The 16,921-nt window shown below is 45.3% G+C and overlaps 1 protein-coding gene across 1 annotated transcript in view; it reads left to right on the top strand.

The window, feature by feature from the left end:
- Positions 1-16,921, top strand: part of ESR2 (estrogen receptor 2) — an 81,049-nt gene that overhangs the window by 63,038 nt on the left and 1,090 nt on the right. Inside the window, exons 10-11 of the mRNA XM_054970753.1 lie at positions 835-968; positions 9,577-9,757. Of these exons, the coding sequence (XP_054826728.1) occupies positions 835-968; positions 9,577-9,757 (315 nt within the window). The remainder of the gene's footprint in view (positions 1-834; positions 969-9,576; positions 9,758-16,921) is intronic.

The following is a 16,921-nucleotide window of genomic DNA, read 5'->3' as shown; positions in this document are numbered from 1 at the left end:
ACTGATCACACCCCTGCATTTCGCCTGCCTTCCCCCCCCCAATTGAGTGGTGGTGGGCAATGGCAGGTTGGAGGAAAATCTCCCACTGCCAGCAGGGAAATGGCAAGCCTGTGTAACCACTAGGTGACTCTAGGGTGGGATTAGGTAACCCTGGGCACATTTGCTGGATGCTAGACCATTGCCGGACCGTTTTGCACCACCCAGGATCTTCATCCTAAAAGCAGAGATGCAACTGAGATGGGCCATGCTGGAGCAGAGATCCGAGATTTTGCTTAAGGACTTGGAATGGTGATGTTATCAATTGGATTTCCTTCTGTCCCTTCCTCCAGTATGTGCTAGGAACTCTGCCCCAGTGACCGGTGCTGTGCTGTGCAGGTATCATCTAGCTGTCATGGCTAATAGACATCGACTAGTCTGTACTCTGCCTAATCCTCTTTTAAAGCTGGTGGCCATGAGTTCCACAAGTCAACGGAAGCTTATGGGGGAAGGAAAGGGGGAGTGGCATAAAATTGGCTCTAAGAAGCAGCAATAGACAAAGGGCAGAGCAAGAAGGGACCTTTGGGAAGCAGTCAAAGATGGTAGATTTAGAGAATAACCATCCACAAGAAATAGCACATCAGGATATAAGTGCAGAAAGATACAACCAAGGAGAGCGTTAAAGATTAAGGTAAGGATTTTATCCTGAATGTTATTCTTGCTCATTTAAAAAAATCACTGCCATGACATTTGAACCCTCCTCAGAAAGACTACTTAAACAATGCACGAAGAGCTATTTTGCAGGATAAAAGTCTCTTGCATCTATCAGCCATGTTCTTCTGCCTGTGTTCAAATTAGGGACGAGGGGAAGTGCGTGGAAGGAATTCTGGAGATCTTTGACATGCTCCTGGCTACGACTTCAAGGTTTCGAGAGCTGAAATTGCAGCACAAAGAATATCTGTGTGTCAAGACTATGATCCTTCTCAATTCCAGTGAGTAGACGGCTTCAGTTGTGTCAAGCTGTGCTTATTATTTAGACAACAGTTGGGTAGCAAAGTCGGGTAGAAAATATTACAGGACAAAAGAGCCATTAAAAGGGAACGAAATACAACGTTGAAAGTGCTTTTCCTTCCTCGCTTTATAATGGCTTTATGATTGATAGACAAAAATAACACCCAGGTCACCATGCTGTTATCGTGCTGCGCGCTGTATTTTTATACCCTCCAAAAGGTAAAATCCAACGTAAAGGGCTCTTGATAAAACTGTGTGCATGACCGAAGATTTCTGCAAGATTTTGAACTACCCTGCTGTTCACTCACACAGACACGAGTTTGTTAAGCTGCCAACTTAAAAAAAAAATGGCTCCGCTCCCATGCTTTTTACAGTTGAGAAAGCATAAAGGTATCTCTGAATGCTAAATGTCTTCTAGGAAAAGTGGGGACGCAGAATGTGTGAACTGTAAAAGGAACAGCGGGCTGGGTTCTGTGAAGCAGACGGAATTTGTGGAATACCTCTCTGTCACTCTTCGCTCTGCTGTCCCCAGAAGGTTTTTAACCACTCCCAAGTTGCTCTGTAGGGTTGAGAGACTGCTGGGAACAGAGTGGACTGTCAGGCAGTGGGGTTAATAAGAAGAGAGAATCAGCAGAAATTCCCCCGTCCCACTCTGGTGGGAGCTCTTGCGATGTCTGTGGACATGGGAGCAGCGTGGCGGATGAGTTCTGTTCCACGGTCTTTCTCCATTCGTGGGATCAAACCCCGTTTTTAAAAAATATGTTGATATTGACTGTACTAATCTCACACTGTGATCCGCCTTGAGTCTCAGTGAAAAAGGAGGACTATAAGTGAAATGAATGAATGAATGAATGAATGAATGAATGAATGAATGAATGAATGAATGAATGAATGAATGAAATGCTGCACCTTGAAACACTGTTGTAGATTTCCACCAGAATTTTTGACAGGACTTTTTCAGCTTCACTGAAGAGACATAACTGGGAGAAGACTTTGGCTTTTCTGAAACGTAAAGAAATACATTTTTCTCCCCTGCCTCCAGAAGTCTGGTTTGAATACCACTGAATATGAACCTACATGAAAATACCTGATTCCCCCCACCCCCTCAAAATGGCTGTGTGTTCAAAGATCCCAGTCATTTCTCTTTTAAAAAAGAGAAGAATTGCAGGTCTACAAAATTTGTTAAAAGGTTGGCTGCCAAGTCTCACCTTCGGTCCCTTTAGAACCATTGGCTAGGTTGCTGTGATGTCATGGCATTGAGAAGCCATTGAGAAAAAAGACTGGTAAGTTGAGCTGTGACTGAAAAATCACACAAGACCTAGCGATGGGATATTCTGTCACACTGTTATTCCTCCAAGGGGCACATACATGTTCCTTCCATGACACACTATAGCACCCTTGTCAGGTAGCTTAGTCTGAGAGATAATGACAGGCAGGGCTTTTTTTCAGGGGGAATGCGGGAGAACGGATTTCCGGAACCTCTTGAAAATGGTCACATGGCTGGTGGCCCCGCCCCCTGACCTCCAGACAGAGGGGAGTTTAGATTGCCCTCTGTGCCGCTCCAGCAGCACGGAGGGCAATCTAAACTCCCCTCTGTCTGGAGATTAGGGGGCGGGGCCACCAGCCATGTGACCATTTTCTCTGAGGGCAACCCACTGAGTTCCACCACCTCTTTTCCCAGAAAAAAACCTTGATGACAGGACTGAAATCATCATAATCATGAACAGCAAACTTCATAGCTGAATGTGGATTTGAACCTGCATCTTGCCAGTCTTATTCCAACACTTAGTCCAACCACTTCACCACACTAGTGTATTGATAGGAAAGTATTTATTTATTTATTTATTTACTTAAATTTATAGTCCGCCCTCCCCAACCAAGTGGGCTCAGGGCGGATCATGACAATTTAAAACACACTACACAATTCATCAGCAGTAGCCATTAAAAATATAAATAATACATACCATTCATTTAAAACATATATTAGCACCATATAAATAAAGAGGCAAAGTAAGGCAAAGATAGGCGTGCTGAGAAGCTGTGAGACAAGGGGTCCTGAGGGAGAGAGAGAAACTAGATAGCCAGTTTGATGTAGTGGTTAAGAGCGGCAGGCCTCTAATCTGGAGAGCCAGGTTTGATTCCCCACTCCTCCACTTGAAACCAGCTAGGTGACCTTGGGTCAGGCACAGCTTCTAGAAGCTCTCTCAGCTGCACCCGTAGGGTAGCCAGGTCTGCGTTGGGAAATTCCTGGAGATTTGGGGCATGAAGCCTGGAGAAGGCAGGATTTGGGGAGGAAAAACCACCTCAGCATGGTATAATTCCATAGAGTCCACCCTCAAAAGCAGCCATTTTCTGCAGGGGAACTTATCTCTGTGATCTGGAGATCAGTTGTAATTCCAGGAGATCTCCAGCCACCACCTGGAGGCTGGCAGCCCTACTCACCCCCCTCACAGGGTGATTATTGTGAGGATAATGATAACGCACATTGTAAACTGCTCTGAGTGGGTGTTTACTTGTCCTGAAGGGCAGTATATAAATTAAATGTCATTGTTGTTATTATTCATTCGTTTGTTTATTGAATCATAGAATCATAGATCATACAGACCATCTAGTCCAACCCCCTGCCCAGTGCAGAATCAGCCTAAAGCATCTCTGACAAATATTCATCCAGCCTCTTCTTGAAAACTGCCAGTGAGGGGGAGCTCACCACCTCCCTAGGCAGCTGATTCCACTTTTGAACTACTCTGACCGTGAAAAAGTTCTTCCTAATATCCAGCCGGTACCTTGTACATGTAATTTAAGCCCATTGCTTCGGGTCCTACCCTCTGCTGCCAACTGGAACAGCTCCTTGCCCTCCTACAAATGACAGCCTTTCAAATATTTAAAGAGAGCAATCATGTCCCCCCTCAACCTCCTCTTCTCCAAACTAAACATTCCCAAGGCCCTCAGCCTTACCTCATAGGGCTCAGTCTCCAGACCCCTGATCATTCTTGTTGCTCTCCTCTGCACCCTCTCAATTTTGGCCACATCCTTTTTGAAGTGAGTCCTCCAGAACTGCACACAATACTCCAGGTGTGGCCTGACCAAGGCAGTATAGAGAGGGGCTATGACCTCCTGTGATTTCGACGCTATGGCACCTTTGATACAACACAAGATTGAATTAGCCTTTTTTGCCACCACATCACACTGACTGCTCATATTTAGTTTACAGTCCACTCTTACCCCAAGATCCCTTTCGCATATACTACTGCCCCATCCAGTGTTTGTGCTTCCCATTTTTGTGGCCCAGATGTAATACTGTGCACTTGTCTTTGTTGAATTGCATCCTATTCACAGCTGCCCACTTCTCCAGAGTATTCAGGTCTTGTTGAATTTTAATTCTATCTTCTTGGGTGTTTGTTTGCTACTCCTCCCAATTTGGTATCATCAGCAAATTTAATGAGCAGCCCTTCCACTTCTTCATCCAGATCATTGATAAAAATATTGAAAAGTACCGGGCCCAAAACCAAGCCCTGCGGCACCCCACTGGACACCTCCCTCCAATCTGATGAAACGCCATTGACCACCACTCTTTGGGAGCAGTCCTCTAACCAGTTCCCTATCCACCGAACTGTCCTATAGTCCAGTCCACAGTCTTCTAGTTTGCCCATCAGAATGTCATGGGGGACCTTATCAAAAGCTTTATTGAAATCCAGATAAATCACATCAACAGAGTTCCCCCCATCCAGTAAGCTGGTCACTCGATCAAAGAAGGAAACCAGGTTGGTCTGGCAAGATCTGTTAGGGACAAAACCATGCTGACTTCCCCGGATCACTGAGCGGTCCTTCAGATGCTTACAGATTGATCCCTTTAAAATCTGTTCTAAAATCTTCCCAGCAACAGAAGTCAGACTGACTGGCCTGTAGTTTCCCGGGTTATCCTTCTTCCCTTTCTTAAAGATTGGGATAACATTCGCTCTTCTCCAATCTTGTGGCACATCCCCAGTCCTCCAGGAGGCCTTGAAGATGATGGACAGGGGTTCTGCAAGTTCTCTAGACAGTTCTTTCAGCACTCTTGGGTGCAGCAGCCCAGGGGATTTGTATTCATCCAGTGCAGCCAGATGCCTCTCCACAACCTCTCTGTCAATGTCAATTAGCCACTCAGTGGTCCTGCCACATTTTCTACTATCTCTGGATGTGCCTGAGTTCTTCAGGTACATCTATTGCTTTGCATCTACATTTTTAAAAAAGGCACAAGGCAATAGGTAATGTGAAAGACCTCAATCTGAGATCCCGGATAGTAGCTGTGAAGTTTTCAAGAAGAGGCTGGATGAATATTTGTCAGGGACGATTTAGGCTCATCCTGCATTGGGCAGGGGGTTGGACTCGATGGTCTGTATGGCCCCTTCCGACTCTATGATTCTGTGAGCAGAGTGGAGAATACAGGCCTTGGTGGACTTTTGTTCTGATCCAGTATAAGGCAACAACTTCCCGTGTTCATCCACTGGCAAAAAAATGGGATCCCATGGCAATTCCCGTTGGTGGGCCAGATTTTCATCAGGCGAAGAGGACTCCCTCACCTCTCCTGCCCTTCTGCAGCCGTGAAATGCTGCTCTTGCATGAAGGAACAACGGGAGGGCTAGGTAGGGGAAAGGCTAAGGATATAGATGTGCTGTATACAAATGCAGCTGTGTTTACGTGAGCTTCATTTTAATTGGGGGGAGAGGTGAAGATTTAGAGTCAAAGCCAGAGGATTTTAGGAAGGCGGCTGAAAGAAGAGAGAGATCCGGGCCAGTCTGGACAGGGCCTGGCATTGGCACAGAGAGTGGAATACCTGTTCACTTTGCCAACCGTTAAGAGTTTGCTCCTCTTCACTTGTCTCTGCATTATGCCCAAGGCGGCACATGCTTTTGAAAAGGAATGCATCTTGTCATTATCGTGTGCAGGCAATTGCATGTGGGTAGATGTGAATACTCGTGTAGGAGCTGCAGGGACCTTTAGCAGTGTATGGGAAGGTGGCCAACAGGTCTGGAGGAAAAAAATGCCCAGTCCATTCAGTAGAGGCTTAATGGGATGTTATTTATCTCCATGCCACGAGAAAGTTCCGCAGCCCATTTCCACACATTAAGCCTCTATTAAAGGGATAAGGCATTTTCCACCAGGTCCGTTGGCAACCATAGGGTGTGAGTGGGCGGGCATCTGTCCTTTGGTAGAAATAATAAATGTTACAAATACACGAGGGCATCTCTTCTTAAGGCTGAAACACTGAAGGGTTTGTAAAGAAATTGGCGTGTTTGGCAACTTTGCCCACGCCTTGAGGCATTTTTCTATATTCCCTCCATATCAAATGGTGCTTACTGTCTTCTTAGCAGCCGAGCACTCGAGTCAGCCTGTCTCACTTTTCTTGCCCGACCGGCAGAGCTGCAGAGCTGCTGTCCCACCCTGGCCTCTTTAGAGTTGCATCTTCCTCCGACGCCTCTCAAATGCAGCTGTTCTGCTCAGAGTCTCTGCCAGCATTTCTGTCATCCTTGCAGGCTCTGGTTTCCCACCTGGCAAGGTCAAGCTGCTCAGTAAAAACCTATCACGAGGTTGCCTGTTTTCATATGTTGCTAGAGTTGCAAACGGATCGGCAAAATACTGGCCAGCCTGCTCTTCTGCCATTAACAATTTGATGTCCAGAACTCAGCAACTGGAGTTTTTCACAGCATGGAGATAAACAGTAGCCCCTGCCTATGTCTGCTAGTGGAAGCCTGAGAAGTTGGTAGACCTATATGAGACTTTTCTCCTTTTGCCCATAGCTCTGGGTGGCTTACATGGTTCTTCCTCCCAATTTCCATCTTCACAACAACCCTGCAAAGTAGGCCAGGTGAAAATCGAGTGATTGGCTTAAGGTCACCTAGAAGCCAGGTTTCCTTAGTCCTAAACCAACGCTCTAACCTCTATACCACGCTTGCTTTCATACATTTTTATACAACAGCTGAAGAACACCGCATGTTGTTTTGCGTGACCTTAAACTAAATTTACAACCTGATCCAAAATGTATTTGCATCTGTCATTCTGCATACAATATAAAACAGGAATTGTTCAGGAAGGCATTTTTACAGAGGGCTGTAGAATAACTGAACGGTTGAGGAAGGTGCTTTAATAAAATTTATTTATTTATTTAATTCGATTTATACCCTGCCCTCCCCACAGATGGGCTCAGGGCATTAGCCTATGCCATTGTGTATGGTGAGTATTACCTGTTTATTGTATGAACTAGCTTGATACCCATGCTTCACTACAGTATTTAATGACTTTTAAGGGAAGACTGGGAGGTGTATTTTACCTCAGGACACATTCAATGATTCCCAATAGCAACTGCAGACAGTTTAAAATGTGGGGGATGAGGACCAATCAGGCTGCATACACGAATGACCTCTGTATTCTGTCTCTGGGGAGGGGGGGTGAGGTGTGGACTGTTGTGAGACCGCATATGCAAATGACCTTGAAAGGCTGGCCCAAACAGGGAAGAGTGGCCGAGCTGACAGTGGGCGGGGGTGCAAGCAGGCAACAGCCTGCCAACCACACGGGAAGCTGTACCCCTTTGGGAAAACACATTACCCCTTTTTACCCTCTTTGGGGGCTAATTTCTTAAAACCCCTTCTTAGTGAATGTTTACATCATGAAAGGAATGCTCTCCCCAAATTTCATGTTTCTAGGTCCAGGGGTTTGGGCTGGGCATTGATGAGTCAGTCAGGACACTTAGGGCCAAGCTACAAGTGACGAATGACACTTGAACGGCAAGTGGATTGAGTGGAGGGCAAGTGAACAGGGAGAAATACACTTGCCGTCCAAGTGTCATTCGTCACTTGTAGCTTGGCCCTGAGCCTGCTGTTAGCAGCCCTAATAGCTCAGGCTAGCCTAATCCCATCAGAAGCTAAGCATGGTTGGCTGTGGTTAGTACTTGGATAGGAGATTGCCAAGGAAGACCAGGGTCACCATGTAGAGGCCAGTAGAGGAAGGCAATGGCAAAAAACCACCTCTGTTCATCTCTTGCCTTGAAAATCCCATGAGATAGAACTTCATGGGGTCGCCATGCGTCAGATGCAACTTGACAGTGCATGCAAGCGCATACACACATTAGCCTGCTCTTACTGCATTGGTTTCTACTGTTATAATGCCATTTTCTGCCTTGTTTGACGTATCACGTCTGCATTGTTTCTAATTTTTGTAATCCTAGTCCTATTGCATTGCTTATTAGATGTTTTGTGGTATTTGAGTGCATCATTTTAGACTGTGTAAACTGCCTTGAGCGTCAGTTTTTAAAATGAATAAATAAATATACCAGTGAATTTATTTATTTTATTTATGGGGCGTTTCTGTGCCACATTTCTCCCCAAAGGGTTCCAAAGCAGCGTGTGGATATTTCCAGAATACGTCATTTAAACAATGTAATTCAAATCAACAAAAGACATAAAGGAAATGAACTGTCATGGCTTCTGATGACTTGGGCTAGCTAATGCAGGCCCCAGATGGCAAATCACAGCCCAGAAGCCCTTTGACTACGCCAAGGCTTAAGTACCTGCAAGCTCATGCTTGAGTGGTGGCAGAGAGTGCCATCAAGTCGTAGCTGATTTATGTCAACGAGGGATGTGCGCTTCAGGTTTCTGATACAGGTTCTTAACCCGAATTGGGCCCAATTTGGAAAGATTTGGCATTCCAAAATCGGCACCAGCATTGCTGAGCTGACTCGGGAATCCCGAAGCAAAGCTTTCCAAAGCGATTTGTATCGCTTCAGGAAACTTCGGGTAAAACGGCAGCAGCCATACCCGCAGAACTTTACCTGCTTGTATTGCAAACAGCAAGAAAAGCGCTGCTTCCTTTTGAACTTCCTGCCCCACTTCTTTTTTTCCCCAATGGGAGGGGGAGGAGGGTTCCCTCCTTCCCCCTCCCATTGAGGAGTTTCCCTCCTTCGCCTCCCATTTTGGGAAAAAGTGGTGCTTTCAAATGCCCCACTGCTTTCTTCACCTGATGGGAAGGGGAGGAGACTCCCCCTTCCATCTGGTGAAGAATGCGGCGGGGTGTTTGAAACTTAAAGCAACACTTTTCTCACCTCTTGCAAGCGGCCGGAAAAGTGTTGTTTTGAGCTTCAGTGTGCTCCGTAAAGATTCCCAAATCTGTTCGGCGCATACCAAAGTGGTTTAAACACCCAAATCTCAAAGTGGCCTGCCAAATTGTTTTCCCACTTTGGGTAAACACGAAGTGGGAAACCTGAATCTTTTTAGGGTGCACACCCGTAATGGCAACCCCTGGTGGGATTTTCAAGGCCGGAGACTCACAGAGGTGGTTTGCCATTGCCTGCCTCTGCAGCCCTGGTCTTTGTCTCCCTTCCAATTACTAACCAAGGCTGACCCTGCTTAGCTTCTGATGAGATCAGGCTCACCTGGGCTATCCAGGTCAGGACCATATTTGAGTACCTGCAAGGAAATGAAAATCAGTCAGCCGAGATGGTACTTGGGTACTCAGCTGACCGGATCTTCCTTCCTTGCCGTGACTTCCATGGGTGTAATTCCCATGTTTTCCACACGTTCCCCTTAATCGCACTTCTGTTTTGTTTTTCCTGTTTAGACATGTTGCCACTATCATCCACGGCTGAAGAACCAGAAAGCAGTAAGAAGTTGCACCATCTCCTGAACACAGTTACTGATGCTTTAGTGTGGGTCATTGCAAAAAGTGGGATCCCGCTGCCGCAACAGACCACTCGCCTGGCCAACTTGCTTATGCTGCTTTCTCATGTCCGGCACGTGAGGTAAGTCTGTTCCAGGTCGTGGTTGTTAGCATTTTTAATTGCGGTTGCTGAGATCTGTTAGATGACTGGTTTTCTCTCATTTCGGATGCTTGATAGCTTGTGGATTTTTTTTAGTCACGTGAGTTAATTATTGATGTTTTTAGGTCTCCTGGCTCATCTAGTGAATCCCTTTTCCTGACTAAAAATGTGGTAATTACAATAAGAGTCCATTGTATAGATTGCTCCATATTGACAGATCAAGCCTGACTTTGTCTGGCTGTGTGATTGCTGCTGGCAAGTGGCAGGAGTCTGGGGGAAGTAACATGCTGTCAGATGACAGCATAATGTTACTCCTGGGAACAACCCGGAAGTTACTTAATGCCACTCTAGGAATCACCAGAAACTCTATGGTTTTCCTCAAGAAGTGATGTTATGCTGTCACCCAACCAGAATGCTGGCAGGCAACAAGAACTGGGGGTGGGAGATTTCCCACCTCCAATGGGCAAATGGCAAACCTAGGGTGTGGAGAAAAGTGAAGGCTTAGGTCAACACAGTTTGCAGTACACATATATTACCTGTTTTCTAATCAGTTGATTAGTCAGGCCACAAAGACCAGCAGTTTGAATGAGCAAAGGCACTGCATGGTAGAGGGCTGTGTGATGTGAGGTGGTATGCCAGTTTTAACTGCAGACTTGAGTGGGTGGTAGTTCACGTGGCAGACCTGAACTGGCCATTTCTGGGAACTATTTCATTGTGGCAGTGTGTGCAAATGAGGGGAGATTTGCTTGCATAGATGGTGTTTTGAAATTCACGGTGCTGGCTGTGAAGGCTTGTCTGGCAGTATTGTATGCTTTAGAGACAGAGAACTGTGGCTTGAATCCTAAGGGTCTCTCTCTTCAGCGCAACTCCTGTTGGTCCACCATCATTTCTATTTGCAAGGGAGGAGTGAGTGATATTTTGCTGATTCCCTCATCCTGCTACAGAATCCCTTCACTGTTCCGGGGGGGGGGGGGGTTCCACTGGCCTGCAGTGGTACAATTGGGGGGGGCACAAAGGCTGTAACGTGAAAGAGTAGGAGTACAAGTTGCCTTTCTTAAGTTAGATTCTGCTCACGCTTCTTAGAATCCAAGCCTTTGTTCTCTAAATAGACCTTTGGCGCCATTTTGAAGCCCTGCTTCCAAGTTACACCAAACTCACATCCAATCCATGTACACTTGAGCAATTCTCATGTTGCATTCAATGCATGTACCGCTGAATGTGTGATTGAGATCCCACGTTAATAGAGAGCCCCAGTTTCTTTTGTGAAGTGAACATGTGTTAGGTTTTTTCTCACAAACAGATGTGATCACATACATGCAGGCTGGACGTGTGTTTACTGTAACTTGTGAACAGGGCTGGAGGCTGGTAACATCCAGTCTTGGCAAATATGTGATATGTAGCAGTGAATCTCTTACAGTGAAATCCTGAGGAGAGTTACTGCAGTCTGAGCCCATTGATTTCAATGGGCTCAGACTGCAGTAGCCCTGACCTGGATAGCCCAGGTGAGCCAGATCGCAGAAGCTAAGCAGGGTTCGCCTTGGTTAGTAACGGGATGGGAGACCTCTAATGAAGACCAGGGTTGCAGAGGCAGGCGATGGCAAACCACCACCTGAAACTTCTCAAGGGAATGTCAAATGGGCACCCCTCAGCTGAGATATTGCACACTTTAGGCACCACAACTGGAACGGCCCTGTTACCTGTGACTACCTCCTGTACCTTGGATGACGGGAGGCCACAAACAGAACCTCTGATGTATTGTCGAAGGCTTTCACGGCTGGAGAACGATGGTTGTTGTGGGTTTTCCGGGCTGTATTGCCGTGGTCTTGGCATTGTAGTTCCTGACGTTTCGCCAGCAGCTGTGGCTGGCATCTTCAGGGGTGTAGCACCAAAAGACAGGGATCTCTCAGTGTCACAGTGTCATGACCTACATCTTTTCCACACTGAGAGATCTCTGTCTTTTGGTGCTACACCTCTGAAGATGCCAGCCACAGCTGCTGGCGAAATGTCAGGAACTACAATGCCAAGACCACGGCAATACAGCCCGGAAAACCCACAACAACCATAGAACCTCTGATACTGGTCAAAGTACTTGGGTCAGCTCCTGTGGGAGATGGCAGGTTTATGGCCGGGGCTAAAAGAAGGAGCTGCGATCAGGGAGGTCCCCTGTTCAAATCTCACCTCTTGCACAAGCTTACTAGGCTGGCCTTAGGCAAAGCGCCCTCTCTCAGCTGCAACCCTTCCCCCCACGCACAGCTCCAATATGTAGCTGGCCTACTTGTTGTAAACATTGTGAGAAGATCATGTCTGCGATGCCCTTTGAACGCTGAAAGAAATATATAAATGCTGAATGCTTTCCAAATAAATAATCATTATTGTTATTAATAAGTATTGGTATTGTTGTTAATAATTATGATCATAGAATCATAAGGTTGGTAGGGACCTCTAGGGTCATCTAGTCCAACCCCCTGCACAATGCATGAAATACACAGATACTTTCTTCAGAGTCCTGTAGACTAACCAACTTTATTGTAGCATAAGCTTTCGAGAACCACAGCTCTCTTCATCAGATTGTAACTTTTAAAATTTTCTTTGGCCAACTACATTTTCATCACAGATTAATTAATGCTCCCACCCACCCCCCTTGCAGGGAGGGCGAGATATAAATCCAACAAATAAATAAAAAATAAATAAAATAAAAGATTTCTGTTTTTCATTAGATCAGCTGTGTGGCTTCCCTCTGAAATTTCCAGTGGCGCTATGGATTGGGCCCATGCTGCCCTGGGGAACCGCAGTCAGGAACCACTGCAATGTTGGGAGTGCATCCGTTTACAGTAGTATCTGCTTTTCCTTCTGACCAAGGGTTTCTTGGTGGCTCACAAAGAAAGAGTGTTTCTGCCCCCCCCCCCCGGGAGAGATGTGCTCTCTCTCTCTCCTTGCAGTGTTCAACCCTCGTTGAGAACTTTGGCTTAGAAAACTCAAGGCCCGGTTCAAGTTACAGCATTATGCCCACAAGGTCAGGCCTCACATTCTTCTAGCAATCCTTGATTTCGCAGAGGGACTTCCTCTCCTCCTACACTGTAGCATATTTGCACAGAAAGACTTTCAGATAATATCAGTGCCTATAAGATTACATTGCCAGTATGTATAATATTTACAAGATTTGGTTGGCTCTTGGCTGCAAAAGGAACTTACTCCAAGACTGGGTCCCCTAAGCACACATTTTGTTACCCCCACAGAAGCTTCTTAGAGCCAGTTTGGTGTAGTGGTTAAGAGGGGCGGGACTCTAATCTGGAAAACCAGGTTTGATTTCCCACTCCTCCACTTGAAGCCAGCTAGGTGACCCTGGATCAGTCACAGCTCTCTCAGAGCTCTCTCAGCCCCACCCACCTCACAGGGTGTTTTGTTGTGGGGATAATAATAACACACTTTGTAAACTGCTTTGAGTGGGTGTTAAGTAGTCCTGAAGGGTGGTATATAAATCAAATGTTGTTGTTGTTGTTGTTCTACCTCTCTGTCCTCCCTTCCTGTCATGCTTCCTTTAGGGAGTTCAAAGAGGGGATGCTGCTTCCATGTCCTTAGCCAGTGAGCTTGAGAGGCAGCAGTGACTGTGGCAAAGTGGTTAGAGTGTCCTAGGATCTGGGAGACCCAGGTTCAAATCCCCATTGAGCCATGGAAGAATGTGGGGTGATCTTGGGGCCAGTTACTTTCTCTCAGCTTAACGTACCTCACAGGTAGTTGTAAGGATAAAATGGAGGAGAAGCAAATGTAAGCCTCTTTGGTTCCCCGTTGGAGAGAAAGGCCAAGTATAAATAAATTAAATAAAAATAAATAAATTAGTGGTGAATTTTATTTATGTCATTTATTTATGTCATTTATAGTCCATCTTTCTCATTGAGACTCAAGGCGGATTACGTAGTGTGAGATTAGTACAGTATCAAGGACATTTCCATAAACAATGCCATAAAGTATATTAAGCACAAGTTTACAAAGACATCACATTAGGAAATATCTGATACAAAGCTGAAAAAATGCCGAAACAGAACATTAGCAATTCTAGGGCTGGCATTAGCCGGCATAAAGCACATAGGAACACACAGGGCTTTTTTTCAGCTGGAACGTGGGGGAACGGAGTTCCGGAACCTCTTGAAAGTGGTCACATGGCTGGTGGCCCCGCCCCCTGATCTCCAGACAGAAGGGAGTTTAGATGGCCCTCCGTGCCGCTGGAGCGGCATGAAGGGCAATCTAAACTCCCCTCTGTCTGGAGATCAGGGGGGGGGGCACCAGCCATGTGACCATTTTCTCTGAGGGCAACACACTGAGTTCCATCACCTCTTTTCCCAGAAAAAAAGCCCTGGGAACACATATTTAAAGCACACATAGGAGCACATATTTAAAGTAAATTGGCAGTAGGTAAGGCGACATAGTGGTGAAGTCTCTGGTCCCTAACTCATTAGCGAAGAAGCTGAGACCCCCTCCCTACAATACCGCCCTCCTATCTGACTAAAAAGCCTTTTTGAATAATTCGGTTTTGCATTGTTTGCAGAACACCAGGACAGTGGGGGCTCTCCTAACCTCCTCAGGCAGGCCATTCCACAGGCTAGGGGCCACCACAGAGAAAGCCCGTGTACTATCCAGAGGCTGAGATTTTTCACTTGCTCAGCCTCAAACCCCCCCCCCCCCCCACACTGCCTGCCTGCCTGTAAAAAAAACTTGAACTCCTGGTACAGTTTTGTCAGTTACTGGTTAATTATTGGGTGTTTGTATTATAAGATATTTTCAAGCTCTGTGTTCTTTTTGAACAGAAGGGCATGATAGAAATAGGTTATCTCCTGTTCTAGATGGGGTTACCCACCCCGTAAAGGAGTAGGTTGAGGATACTGATATACCCAGGCCTCTTCTTGGACAAACAAGTGGTAGCAGTTGCTAGGTTGCCTTTCACCAACTTTGGGTGATGAGCCTGCTGTGGCCCTTGCTGAGCAAAAAAGATCTTGTCACTGTAGTGTATGCCCTGGTAACATCCTTATGAGATTACTGCCGTGCACTCTTTATGGGGCTGCCCTTGGTGACTGTCCGGAAGGTACAGTGGGCACAAAATGCTGCAGCAAGAATGCTGTCCGGACTGGGTCGTAGGGAGTACATCACTGCAGTCTTGTTCCATCTGCACAGACTCCTAGTTTGCTTCCAGGCTCAATTCAAGGCACTTGTGTTGACCTTTAAAGCCATATACAGCTTGGGACCAGCATACATTAAGGACCATCTTCTCCCATACAAACCTACCTGTTCAATCTGGTCATCTGCAGAAGTCGTGCTTTGGGTGTTCTCATCATCTGAAGCGAGATGCGTGGTAACCTGAGAAAGGGCCTTCCCAATGGTGGCACCAAAACTTGGGAATTCCCTCCCCAGGGAGCTTCATCTTTCCCCCTCTATTGCTGTCTTCCACCAGTGGGTGAAGAAGATTTATTTGGCATACCCCCCCCCCCCAATAACTGCTACTGGTCTTCCTCCCTGTTCTTTCTGTTATGTGTTTGTGTTTGTTTTTATTGAACTGTTTTAATACTTTTTAAAATGTTGTTTTAAATTTTTTAACAATTTCATGTTCTCCACTTTGGGGACCCTATTTGGGTCTAAAAGCAGCATAAAGATGTTTTAAAATAAACAAACAAATAATGATCAAGCCAGTATTTGAACCCAGTTATCCGCAGCCTTAGTTTAACAGCCTAACAGCCGAGGGTTGCCAACTTCCAAGTGGCCGTGGAGATCTCCTGGAATTACAATTGATCAGCAGCCTTCAGAGATCAGTTACCCTGTTCATATCCATATGAACCCGTCAGGCTCTTACAGCCCAATATTTGGATGGTTTCAGCTGTAACCACTAGGCAATGTTGTCGTTTGAAGATATTCCATACGGATATGAACAGTGCTGAAACTTTGAACAGATATTAACAGCTTTGAAACAGCACAAAGAACGAGCTAAATAGAAGCTCTCATAGCCCAATTTTGGAGAGTTTCAGCTGTAACCACTAGGCAATGTTGTCATCTGAGGATACTACACACAGATATTCATAGCTTTCAGGCTCCACACAGATATTAACAGGTTTGAAATAGAACAAGAACAAAGAAAATACAGTGTACAACTCTGGAAATTGGAACTGATTATTCAAAGTGGACTGAAAGGATTGGACGCTTGATGAATATTTAGGAATGTTTATGATTATTTATGAATAGTTATTAGTTGTAGATTTTAGATATTTATTGTAGAATATTTATCACATTTGAGCACTTGCACTTTCGTATGAATTAAAAATATAAAAATTTACCAAATATATTAAATATATAAATATAACCTTTGAGGTTTGTAATTTGTTTGAGAGAGATCTCAAAAGTTAAGCAGGGTCAGTCCATGGATGGGCAACCACCAAGGAAGACTCTACAGAGGAAGGCAACGGCAAACCACCTCTGCTTCTCTCTTGTCTTAAAAGCCCCTTGCTGGGGTCAGCATAAGTTGGCCATGACTTGATGGCACATATGCATGCATGCAGTTAATAATAAGAATAATTCTATAACTGGCCAGGGCGACCTCCCCTCAAACTGGGGCAGCTTTAGATGTGTCTGAGATCTGGCTGTTACTGGATTTTTATCATCTTCCCCAATCTCTCTTTTGTGTTAAGTAAGAATATGTCTCCTATGGATCAGCCTCCCTGCCGGTTTCCTACCAGTGGGGGGCAATATGACCATCTTCCCCCCATGTTTGAGTAGTGACCAACTGAGCATCATGTCTCCACCCCCTCTCTTCTCCTTATATGGGTTGCTGGTCTCGTCCCAGAACACTGGGAATTTATGTTGTGGAGCAATGATTTATGCCGCTGAACTTGGATCTTGGATCTTGTTATTCTGTGATTTTACTGTTTTATTTATTGTATTTATTTGTATCTGTAATCCGCCCTAAGCCTGCTTACGGGGAAGGCGAATTATAAATTTAATGATAATGATAAAGCAAGGCCAATCAATAATAACATGTGACCTCTGCTTATTGTTGATTGTGTTTCAGATAATTCTAATTCTAATTCTAATTCTAATTCTAATTCTAATTCTAATTCTAATAATAATAATAATAATAATAATAATAATAATAATAATAATTTGTGC

This window comes from Eublepharis macularius, chromosome 2, assembly GCF_028583425.1.
Source record: "Eublepharis macularius isolate TG4126 chromosome 2, MPM_Emac_v1.0, whole genome shotgun sequence".
NCBI classification, from domain to species: Eukaryota; Metazoa; Chordata; class Lepidosauria; order Squamata; family Eublepharidae; genus Eublepharis; species Eublepharis macularius.
The sequence above is the reverse complement of the archived record's forward strand: the minus strand, read 5'-3'. Positions and strand labels throughout refer to the sequence as shown.